Genomic DNA, 12,451 nt, shown 5'->3' on the forward strand with positions numbered 1-12,451 from the left:
TCCCTAGGGGCCTCAAACCATCAAAAACCCCATCTACAACACATCAAGCATTCACATTGTTCATGAACATACATTTATACCCATAAACATAACCATAACCTAAACATGCATTCTACCCCATAAATCTACTTAAAACTTACTTAAAACATGCAATGAGCTTAAGATCGGCTCTTACCTCTTGAAGATCGAGAGAGAGACGACCTAAAACTCGGAGGTGGGAGAGATTGGGTTCTTGAACCTCTAAGCTCCAAAACTTTGCTCAAAAGCTCAAATCTTCAAAACAAAGTTAAAACAAATGAAAATCTTGAAAGATCTAGAGGAAAAACATCAAAGATTGGTGAGGGACGGCGGAGAGCTCACCTTGGCCGAAAATGGGGAAAAAGCTCGCCCGTTTTCGGCTAAGGGACCCTTTTATAGTGGCTGGCCAGGCCACGTTCGGGGGCTGAATGTGCCTCCGCATGCATGCCATGTTCGGCGGCCGAACTTGAGGTTCGGCGGCCGACTCTGGGCTTCCCTCACTTATGCCTTCGCGGGCCTAAGGCACACCCGCCGAACCCCAAGTTCGGCCGCCGAACCTGAGTTTTCCTCCAATGCTATTTTCATGCAAAAACTCATTTCCTTTTTACTTAAAACCATGGAATACATTAAAACATTTTATGAAAACATGTTTCTACCCTACTAGAGGCTTCCGACATCCGAGATTCCACCGGACGGTAGGAATTCTGATACCGGAGTCTAGCCGGGTATTACACACACGACTGAGTGTTAGCCTCGTTTTACAAAAATTTTCTAAGGATTTTACACTAAGCCAGATCACTGGGTGTTAGTCCTGCCGTACAAAAAGTTACTAAGGCATTTCATGCCCAGGCCATAAGACCCGTATCCGCCAGGCCACATGTTCGAGTGTTGGTCCTATTTTGCAAATTTTCCAAGCTATTTATTTTATGGCCACGATGAGGGCGCCAGTTGGGCCAGTGACTGGGTGTTATGTCCTGTTAACGAGCTTGTTTTAATCATTTTTTGGCAAAGAAAATGTTTACCGGGTTCTTTGGTTGGGTGTTAATCTCTTAGCCCATTTTTTAAATGATTATTTAAGTCTTGATTAGACGAGGGTCTTAGACAAGCCAATGAAGATAATAGCAAGATATGCAAAAAAAATATATTTTCATTAAAAGATTACAAAAGATTACATGGGAGGAGGGATGCCTTCAATTTTCTCCTCCCGAGTCTCTATTGCATTTTCATTCTCTACCTTTATTACATCATTTGTAGAGACTCAGTCAGTGGAATTGTCCTTAGCTTATTCCTCCTCCTCTTGCTCGTCATTATCTCCCCTCCTCCTTTAGGAAGATGTCGTCTATCTAGAAAAAGTCTTCAGAAGGGAACCGTTTCACCAACTCCTTCTTGATCAAGTCTTGGCCCTCGACGAACATCTTTCCTCCCTAGGCTACTGTCTCCTGAAGCTCGACCTTTAGTTCAGCAATTCTATTGGAGGTGGCTTGGCTCTCCTTAACTTGAGACTCTAGCTCTTGGACTTAGCACTAAAGCATGGCCACTTGATCCTCAGTTGCTTTGCCCGATTCTTGAGGGTTGACTTTGAAGTATTTGCCTGATCCAGGTCCTCCTGGAGCTTGTCCATTGACTCTAGTGTCTCCTTCATTATACCCTCCACTTTCTTGACCCTAGCCTTCAGCCTCGAGCATTTCTCTTACAGGAGACTTTTGTATGTCTCCTAGGTATCAAACTCTCGCCTCAGAGTCTTGTTACGCTCCTTGGCCATGTAAGAAAAAAGGACACTCTCTATTGCGGAGTGTATAATATTGTCATAAAGATCGTCTATTTTGACAACATTCAACGGATGACGATCCTCGGGCCTAAGGTGTTCTTAGCTATAAGGACTAACAGCCGGAGATCCTTGAGAAGAGAAGTTGTCCAGGTCAGAGCCAGCGCTAGGTGTTGGATGCCCTAAGGCCACGTGAATTCCACTTTAGCCTCTCCTTGTGAAGTTTTGGCTTAGGTAGTAACTGCTTCAGGTTCACCCCTCATGGAAGACTCGAGTTGAGTGGGGGCTAGTGCTTCGGCAGCAGGGAGAGGAGGAAGCATGATGCCCTCCTCGGCCTGGCGAGCTCGATTAGGTGGAAGTCTGATCATACCAGCAATAGCTTTACCGTTTTGAGTAGCATGTGTCACCTCGACAAACTTGTTTCGTGACCTAGCCATATCTGCATAGAGCAAAAAGTGAGTAAGTAAGGCAGTTTGAAGTACAAAAGAGGTCAAAAAGAAAAATACCCTACTCGCTATCCAGGGAGGTGCTTTCCCCAAGGCTGGAAAGACTGGAGGGTGAGGACCCCGAGTCTGGCTCTCCTGGAGATGGCTCTGTCAAGATAAAATGATATTCCTCACTGCCTTGGTAATATCTATTTTTTGGGACGTGGCTATCGTTTGGAAGAGGTCCAAAGCCTCTTCCTCACTCTCTGTGGCTGGACTCCATCCTTTCTTAGCTCCACATATATGCTCCAGCTCATTCGAAGGGGATTGAAATCCCCAGACACCCGGTGGCGGAGAATGAGAAAATTTTTTTTTCCTCCTTTTCAAAGATGAGGGGATCCGGTCAAAGAGCATCTGACATTTTCTCCCGTTGAAGAACCAGAACTCTTCATTCTTTCATGTACCCAGCTGGTAAAGTTGGGAGAAAAGCGAAACACTTGGCTCTATGTTATTGTTAAAACAAACATACCGAAAGGCCACCAAGATCCTCCAGTTGTTGGGGTGCAGCTGGGCGAATGACAGCTTATGGAATCGAAGGACCTTAGCAAGAAATGGGTCTATAAAGAACCGAAGACCCGCCTTTAGCTGCTCTTCATAAACCATGATGCTATTTTTCACAGGGATCTTGTTATCTACGCGAATGCCCGGGGATGGAGCGAAGATGCAAAAGATTTCTTGAGAGATGTGGTATTTATTCTGAAGATGTTCTATATCTTTCTCCCTTAGTATGGAAGGGATGTCGCTGATCAAGCTGCCTTTGCTTTCATGGACCACCCTCACCAAAATGATGGGAGCCGAAGTATGAATGGGACCATCAGAGAAGGAGCTTAAGGCAAAACTTCCACCAAAAGTAGAAGAAGAAGTGTTCCTATTCATTGCTATAAAACTGAAAGCGAATAGGAGTTACCTTAAGTATGTGAATGAAAAGTGCATGGTCGAATCTTTTTAAAAGTATAGAAGTCGGTTGTGAGCAAAAGTGGTATCTGGATGAGAAGTAGGATTTTTATATGACGGTTTCGACGACAGATTTTAAATGTGGCTCGACGAATAAGACAATCATCATTTATGATCAGGGACAAGCAGAGCAACACGAATGTGGAAATCCAATCTAGATATGCCAGGTGGCCAAAATCGTGAAGACAATTGTCACCTTCGAATTTGAAGAATCGAAGATCAGCGGGAGGACATCTGATGTAACACAATAATCACTCAAAGTAAGCCATGGGCTATCACCATAAGACAGAGCTATGTGGCAAGGGTTTGATAAGCCAATACGTGATCCCACCCGTGGAGAGAAAGACCCGAACACCGTAGCACCTGGTTCTTTATCAAGACTCGCCCTCTCCTGAACAGATCAAGTCTTCACATAAAGTTATTGTTAGCAGAAAATAATCCAGTAGATCCCCATTACGCTTATAATTACAGGATCCGCTATCAATTAGACGAGACCAACCAGATTTTCAGGAGTTATTATAATTAACTCCATCTTTTTATAGTATAAAAATTAATGATCGCAAAGATCAAGGTATGCAAATCTTACACAACTACTCTTAAGTTTTAAGCAATTATTTACATTCGCCTTTTTTTCAGTTTACTAACTTGAGCGTTGGTGTAATACCCGGCTAGACTCCGGTATCGAAATTCCTACCGTCCGGTGGAATCCCGGATGTCGGAGACCTCTAGAAGGGTAGAACCATGTTTTCATAAAATGTTTTAAAGTATTTCATGGTTTTAAATATGAAAATTTAATGAGTTTTACATGAAAATAGCATTGGAGGAAAACCCAGGTTCGGCCGCCGAAAGTCAAGTTCGGCCACCGAACATGCATGCGTTTTGGAGGCACGTTAGGCCCCCGAAAGCATGAGTTAGGGAAGTTCAGGTTCGGCCGCCGAAAGTCAAGTTCGGCCGCCGAACATTGCATGGATGCGGAGGCACATTCGGCCCCCGAACGTGGTCTGGCCAGCCACCTATAAAAGGGGCACTTAGCCGAAATGGGCGAGTTTTCTCCCATTTCCGGCCACAGCAAGCTTCCGACCTTCCTTTTTCAACTCTAGTGTTCTTCCTCCAAATCTCTACCATTTTTCTTGAGTTTTAAGCTTGCATTGAAGGTTTTGAGCTTTTAAACCAAGTTTTGGAGCTTTGGGAACTCAGGAGCTCATTTTCGTGGATCTCCAAGTTAGGTCGTCTCCCTCTCGATCTTCAAGAGGTAAGAGCCGATCTTAAGCTCCTCATGTGTTTTAAGTAAGTTTTAAGTGATTTTATGGGGTAGAATGGCATGTATAGGGTTGTATGAGTTTTTAAGCAAATGTTAGGTTTTTTGTGATTTATGAACAATGTGGCATGTTTGAGTATGTTTGAAGTGTTGTAGTTAGGGTATTTGATGTTTTGAGGCCCCTAGGAACTTGTATGTATGTGATGGTTGAGTTGTATGCATGATTGGAGGTTTTGGGAGGCAAGAGGTTCGTTTGAACCAAGTTTCTGCCCTTTGGCAGAAACCAGGTTCGGCCGCCGAACCCCCTTTGTGGAGGCAGCATTCGGCTGCCGAAGTTGCCCCCGGAAAGAGACTTTCGTCTCTGTCTGGGACTTTCGGCCGCCGAAGGTGCCGCCGAAAGTGCCTGACTTTCGGATCTGTCCAGGACTTTCGGCCGCCGAAGGTGCCGCCGAAAGTGCCCTGTTCAGCCACTTCATGCATATCTCTATGTGATATTTTCAGGATGTTTTAGGGGGTTTTTGGGGAATATGTTAGAGTTATGTTTATGTATGTTTGGTCCCTCATTGGAGTCCACCTGTGTAGGTTCGGACCCGAGGAACCAAGGACCCCAGCAGTGAGCCAGCTGCTACAGAGTTTGTCAGAGTCAGCCAGAGGTGAGTGGAACTAAACTTAACTTTTTTAAATTAAGAAATGAAATGCTTTTATCATGCTTCATGCATCATGATCATATTATAGGTTGTTTGCATTAGAATTCACGACTATGCCGCATTGTATTGTTGTGATAGATGATAGTGGATGGACATTAGGATGATTCATTAGCCTTCCATATACGAAGACCTGTGGTGCCCATAATAGGGCCGGGCAATACGAAGACCTGTGGTGCCCATAATAGGGCCGGGCAATAACTCCGAGTACGAAGTCCTGTGGTGCCCATAATAGGGCCGGGCAATACGAAGTCCTATGGTGCCCATAATAGGGCCGGGCATGGAGTTGAGGGATTTTTGAATCAGTCCATCCGTGGTGTGATTTGTTTGTGCAGTGACGCATTTCATGGTAGCATGTTTTAAATATTCTTTTTATAGTTCTACTCACTGGGCATCTAGCTCACCCCTCTCCCCTAACCCCCAGGTTGGCAGGTACGGGATAGATAGAGAAGGCAAGAAGAGAAAAAGTCATATGTATGTAATAGTTAGTTTGTGGACATGACAATTGTATTATGATGAAATGTAAAAATATTCAGGATGTTATGTAATGAGGTTATTGAGGATAGAGTTGTGCTTGACCATAATATATTGTTAATCCCTTTGTATATACATGATCTTATGTTATGATGTTTATGTAAACTAACTCAACACAGGTTGTTTTGCCTTTAAGGCTTGATGAGATCCCACAGAGGGACTATGTTATGTATATGATCAGAGTATGCACAGGTTGAGTTAGTTGATGACAGTATGGATGAAGAAAAGTTTTAATTTTTATGCATGTTGTTGATCATGTATGGGATTATACAGGTTTACAGGTTATATGTCAGGCTTGCTACGGGTCCCGGCGGCCTTAAGTCGACCCGGATCCTAGCGCCGGTAGCGGTCCGGTTTTCCGGGGCGTTACAGTTGGAGTGGCTGCTATAAGCGCCAACCACCTCACATTCTCTTTCTTGTAAAGTGACAAATCGTGGCACAGTTTCGTTTCAGCAATATCAAAAATTAAACAAAATATTTAAGATAATTATTGTATTATGTTATTTAAATATTTTTGTAATTTTATTGATGAGATTACTTTAATAGATAATTCTTATTAAAACTCTATGTAGGTTATAATTAATGAAAAAATAATAATTTGATTAGATAAATAATTTAAAAATTTTCAAAAAATATAATGACATTGGTGATGAAGTTGCCAACATGTGCTTCATAGTTTTAGAGGAAAACTCCGATGAGGTAACTACACTTGATGATATTACTATATGTGATGATATTGTTGAATTTTTATATGATGAATTTGTTAGTGTTTTAAAAATAATAAATGATGAACTTGAAAAGTGTCATAAGAAAAATAAAGTTTTGAAAAGTGAGTTAGTTAACTTAAAAAGAGAAAGTGAGAACTCATCTAAGGAATCTTTACCCTCAAATATCATTTACAAAAATCATTAGATGAGCTCTCATTAGAAAATAAAATTTTTAAAAATAAAATCCTTGAGTTGAAAAATTCTCTTTCAAAATTTTTAAAGGTAAGAACAAACTTGATGAAATATTAGACTCTCAAAGTCTCCTAGCATCAAGTATGGCTTTGGTTATGATAAATTAACTCAAGTAGTCTTTCTAAAACTATTTTTGTTAAAGCTACTAATTTGAATGAACCTAAAGTGTCTAGCTCTAATGGAAATGTACCTAAAGCTTCTAGTAGTAATGCACCTAAAAAGAATGCACATGTACACCAATCCACTAGTCACAATGTTCATATAAGGCACACACTTAGGCAATTTACATATAAAAGAAATGATTATTTAGAGCGCATATTTCTAGTTCATATAATTATCACACTCATCATACCTTTTACTCATATAATTATAATGGACAAAGGAGAAATAGTTACATGAGAACACAAATACACTCATTCACCTATGGACCTATAACAAGAAGGTTCAATGGTCTTTGTCACTATTGTTCCAGAGAATGTTATAATTAACTCCATTTTTTTACAGTATAAAAGCTAGTGATCACAAAAACAAATGTATGCAATTCTTACACAACTACTCTTGAGTTTTAAGCAATTCTTTGTATTCACCCTATTTTTCAATTTATTGACTTGAGCATCAGAGTGGCTACTGTAGACAACAACCACTCACATTCTCTTTTTTGCAGAATTAACCAATCACAGCACGGTTCTATTTCGTTCACATCATTAACTAAAGGTCAAACTTTAACATTAGAAAATCTTTTAAAAATTTTCTAATATATCTTTAAAACAATACAATTATTACAATATATCATATTGGAATAAAAACAAGAAAAATAATAAAATATATTAAAATTTTAAATATAATTTTCTTATATAAATATGAGATTTAAATAATATTGTAAATTAATTAAGAAAATATCTTATAATATTAATTAGTTTCTTATAAATTAATTTTCCAATATATTTTTATGATTTATATTATTTATTTTATATATGTAATATTAATAACACTTATAAATTTTTAAATGAGATATTAATATTAAAATTGATATTTAATTAAAGGAAATTAAATAAAAGTTCATTTAAATTTTTTAAAAATGAATTATTCTTTTATGCTTTATAATAATTTTAAATTTAAATATTTATAAATTTTTATGATATTTTATATATTTTATAAAATTATTATTTTTATTTATTACCGATATGAATATAAAAAAGTATATTTATAAACTAAATATTAAAATTTAAAAATTAAATTCATTTATCTAATAAGAGTTTTAATGGCTATTAAACTATTTTTAGAGGTTTAAATGTTTAATTTTTTATTTATAAATGAAGCCTTAACAGTGTTACTATTTTTGAGGCTAAATGGCGATTTTTAAAAATTTATGAGTTTAAATAGCTATTATATAATAGTTTAAGGGATTAAATGGACCATTTTATTTAATCAGGTCTTAAATGACTTTTGCTAAAATTTTTAAGAGTCTGAAAAGGGCATTTGCATTTCTCATTTATTTCCAAACAAAATTATCTTTATCAAAGAACTCAAAACAAATTTAAATCTAGATCACATAATTTTTTAGATTTAAAAGTTTTCAAAGAATACAAAAATTAATTAGTGCATAAAATTTAATCTTAATTAATCCAATAATGAACATAGCTAATTATTATATTTTAATCATTTAAACGGGACTTTGTTATTACTATCGGATTTTAATCATATTAAACATAAAAAAACAATAGAAAAAAAAAATTGCCAACATAAATCACGTTTAAATGAATAAAGCAATAAAAGTGATAAAATAAATATTTTTTTATTTTCTTTGTAATGAAATGTAAGATCATTTGTCTCAATTGAGTTGTTGCAAATTTCAAACCGTCCAAATATACGATCTCTGATGATATATATACAGAATACTAATAGAAAAATCTTAGAATCATTCTAAAAGTTGAGAAAGAGATGAGGTTTTGAGTGTTAGCTCTCTACATTTTTCTACGAATTCTGGAAGCTCTTAGAAGTCTGTTACAACTGTCTCTCATAAGAGGCGCTTTTATACTAAAACCTAGAGTTTTCAGTATACACTACCAAAAACGGACTATCAGCGACGGATTTAGCGATGGAAATTACTTCCGTCGGAAAATAAAATTTAGCGACGGAATTAGCGACAAATATTTTATTTTGGTATTTCTGATAGATTTCTGATGGATTAGTGACGGATTATAAAAATATTAGCGACGGAATAAATTCCGTCGCTAATCCGTCAGAAAATGCAAATAATATAAAAAAAACCCTAATCATCTCTTTCATCCTCACTTCTAATTTTAGCCGCCCACTTCCTCTCCTCTCCTGGATGCCACATCTTTCCCCTTGCCGCAATCGCCGCCGCCGCCGCCGCCGCCGTTGGTCCCGTCACTGTCGCTGCTGCTGGACGCTCGCCACTGCTGGACGCTCCTCTCGCCACCACAGCGTTGCCGCTCGCCACTGCCACCACTTCCGCTACTGCCTATCAAGTAAGTGTCTACTTTGATTTTTAGCTTTTTTATTATATTATTGAAATTTTGAGTTTTAGTTTTTGAATATGTTATGATATAGTGAAAATATTATTCATTTAGTTATAAATTTGTATTAATCAAAATATATTTTTAGTTTTACTAATTATATTTCAAAAAAAAATATAATTGTGGGCAGCAGCAGCTGCAGCAGCATGTTACTGGTGCTGGGCAGCAGCTGCTTGCTGCAGCAGCTGCTTGCTGCTGGGCAGCAGCAGCAGCAACTGCTTGATGCGCGCAGCAGTAAGCATGCTGCGGCAACAGCAACTGCTGCTGCAAAGCAGCATCGCACAGCAGCATGCTGGCTATTGTTGTAATTAATGTGGGTTTAATTTTTTATTTAAAATATATATAATTTTAATTGAGAAAAGAGATCAAATAATAATTGTGGGCCAATAAATCAAATAATAATTTGTTTTATCTAATTGTGTCATCATTTAAACTGCATTTCTTTTCCTTTTTGTCTAATAAAGCAATATTGGATTTAGCAAAGACTCTTGTGATTAAGGAATTAGAGAAAAAAGAATAAAAAAATAAATTTCAGAAATTAATTTGATTTGATTAGTATATTAATGAATGGATTAACAAACTAATCTATTAATTTAACTTTTTTTAAAAAGTAATAATATTTAAAAGTAGTTAGTTAATTAAAGACATGAATTAAAATAGTATTTGTGGGTTTGCTTTACATGCCTTCCTTTCAACTCTACTTTGATATGTTACTTATGGACAATTATTTTTTCAGATGCCTCGAAGAGCAGTATCATCCAGAGGTAGAGGACATAGCCAACATCTGTCTATGAATGAAATAGATGAGGCAGTACAGGTGCAGGAGGAAATACTGGAGCACACTCCACAAGCATTAGGGGGCCAAGCAAATGCATCCTCATCATCATCAGTTCGAACTAGAGGTCCGAATTTGGGACATCCTATCCCATCAAACCCATCTGATCGACAATTGATTAGATTGAAAGGAACTGTGTAAGTCATATACAACTTTTTGCTATTGATTTAATATGTATTATTACTTACAACTACTCATTATATATAAAAATATTGCAGTTTTTTAGATTCCACAGTTACTAGATCAATCACTAATGACATTAAGATGCGCTATACTGCTCCATGGAAAACTTGGTCAGAAATACCTTTAAAGACAAAAGACGAGCTCTTCGGACTTTTTCGGGTAAATACAACTTATATTCTAAAATTTATAATATGCATTTTAAGTTTTTTAAATTTACATAACACTGATTGTTATTTGTAGAGTCGATATGCATGGGATGAGAGTGAAGAAGGTATGGTTCGAATTGCTTGGGAAAAGGTAGGTAAAGAAAGACTGCGAGACATTCTTAATAGAGTTAGGAGCGAATTGTTGCACAAGCACAAGAAGACAGATGTTGCTTATCTATACAATTTAGGACAAGATTGGATGGAGGCAGAGATATGGAATGAACTTGTTGCATATTGGAGTACACCAGAGTGGAGAAAGAAATCAGAAGCTGGTAAAGCAAATAGAAACGTAGAAAAAGATGGGACTATTACGAAACACTCTGGTGGTTCAATAAAATTGAAGGTTCATGAGAATAGATTGGTATAACTCTTTTATTTCTTACTTTTATTTATACAATTCTATTTTTATATAGATGGCTAGAAATTATTCGTGCATCTTGTGTTGTGTGATTATTTCTTTTTTGTAGGCAAAGAAGTTGGGTAGACAACCAACTCAACTTGAACTATTTTGTGCAACTCACACAAAAAAGGGGAGTCAAGGTGTTTACATTGATGGAAAATCACGACGAGTTGATGTAAGTTATTTTTTGCTCATTTAATGTTATCACATTATTTTTCTAATTGTTATGTTATCATTAGTTGTGTATGGTTCATGAAATGTTTATTATGTTTTCTTTTTTTACTTAGGGAGCTTATTTGAGTGCCATTGCTGAAAATGTGAATGACAATTGTGAGAGTCAGTCTGCTTTTGATTTGAATAAGTGGATTGAAATTTCTGGAAGTAGCAAAGGAAGAGTTTATGGTTTTGGATCCTCTGATATTGCAAAATCAGGAAATCCAACTACATCTTTCTCATGCACATCAACTCATCCTGGAGGACCTTCTCAAACTATGTTTTCTTTAGAGGAGGTTGAACAAATATTAGAGCAAAACCGGATCAAAATGAAACAAGACATGGAGCAAATGCAAGAGCAAATGCGAGTGCAGATAGAAAAACAAATAAAAGATCAGATGAAATCATTGAAGAACAAAAATAGATTTTCACCGCATAACACAACTGCAGATTCAGATGGTTCAACAAATTCATAGATTAGTTTTAAATTTTATGAATATTGTTAAGTATTATGGATTTATTTTAAATTTTATGAACATTGTAAAGTATTATGAATTTATTTTAAATTTTATGAATATTGTTAAATATTATTGATTTATTTTAAATTTTATGAATATTGTTAAGTATTATGAACATTAATTATAATTTTTATGAATGATATTTGATTTATATTCAATATGATTCTTAATTATAAATTATTTGATTATACAAGGAATATCTAAATAAAAGCAGAAATTTTTTTTTGTGATCGAATTTTAACAGACTAGCGATGGATTTATGAGAATATTTATTAAAATGTCTTAATATTTCCGACGGAACATTTCCGTCGCTAATTATTTCTGACAGATTAGCGACAGATTATTATAGGATGAATTTAGATATTCTGACGGATTTAGCGACGAAAAAACTCGTCGCTAAAATTTTCCGACGGAATTATCCGTCGGAAATCCGTCGCTAATATTTCCGACGGAAGCACGATCCGTCGGAAAAAATTAGCGACATGACTTTAAGCGACGGATTTGAGTCCGTCGGAAATCCATCGCTAAAAGTTTTAATGACAGTTTTTTACTATCAGCGACGGAAAAATCCGTCGCTGATAGTCTGTTTTTTTGTAGTGATAATAATATTTATTTATTTATTCAACTAATTAAATAAATAAATTATAATTATGGTACAAATTTTAATAAACAAGTTATATATATTTTAGACAATTTTAATTAAGTTCTTAATTAATTAGGTCAAATTGTAATCTTTTTAAATTATAATTTTATCTTAATGTTATAAAATTTATTTGTAATTAAATCCTACTTGATTTAATTTCTCTTTTTATTTTCTCATGCTATTTTTTTATGTGTGTGACCCATTAGATTTAAAATACAATTAATTTGAAGATCAAG

The 12,451-nt window shown here is 36.1% G+C and overlaps 1 protein-coding gene across 1 annotated transcript; it reads left to right on the top strand.

Annotated features, from left to right (window-relative positions):
• The first annotated feature begins 9,952 nt into the window (after positions 1 to 9,952).
• Positions 9,953 to 10,795, top strand: LOC110627061. The gene is made up of 4 exons (XM_021773293.2): positions 9,953 to 10,189; positions 10,271 to 10,394; positions 10,476 to 10,532; positions 10,636 to 10,795. The coding sequence occupies exons 1-4, from the start codon at positions 9,954 to 9,956 to the stop codon at positions 10,732 to 10,734; spliced, it is 516 nt and encodes a 171-aa protein (XP_021628985.2). The 5' UTR covers position 9,953; the 3' UTR covers positions 10,735 to 10,795.
• Positions 10,796 to 12,451: the final 1,656 nt, after the last annotated feature.

This window comes from Manihot esculenta, chromosome 11 (genome assembly GCF_001659605.2).
Source record: "Manihot esculenta cultivar AM560-2 chromosome 11, M.esculenta_v8, whole genome shotgun sequence".
Classification (NCBI taxonomy): Eukaryota; Viridiplantae; Streptophyta; class Magnoliopsida; order Malpighiales; family Euphorbiaceae; genus Manihot; species Manihot esculenta.

Excerpts from the sequence above, each read along its gene's own strand:
- LOC110627061 (XM_021773293.2), top strand. The coding sequence starts at position 9,954 with ATGCCTCGAAGAGCAGTATCATCCAGAGGTAGAGGACATAGCCAACAT. Across the intron at positions 10,190-10,270 it reads ATTAGATTGAAAGGAACTGT|TTTTTTAGATTCCACAGTTA; the intron begins GTAAGTCATATA and ends AAAATATTGCAG. Across the intron at positions 10,395-10,475 it reads AGCTCTTCGGACTTTTTCGG|AGTCGATATGCATGGGATGA; the intron begins GTAAATACAACT and ends TGTTATTTGTAG.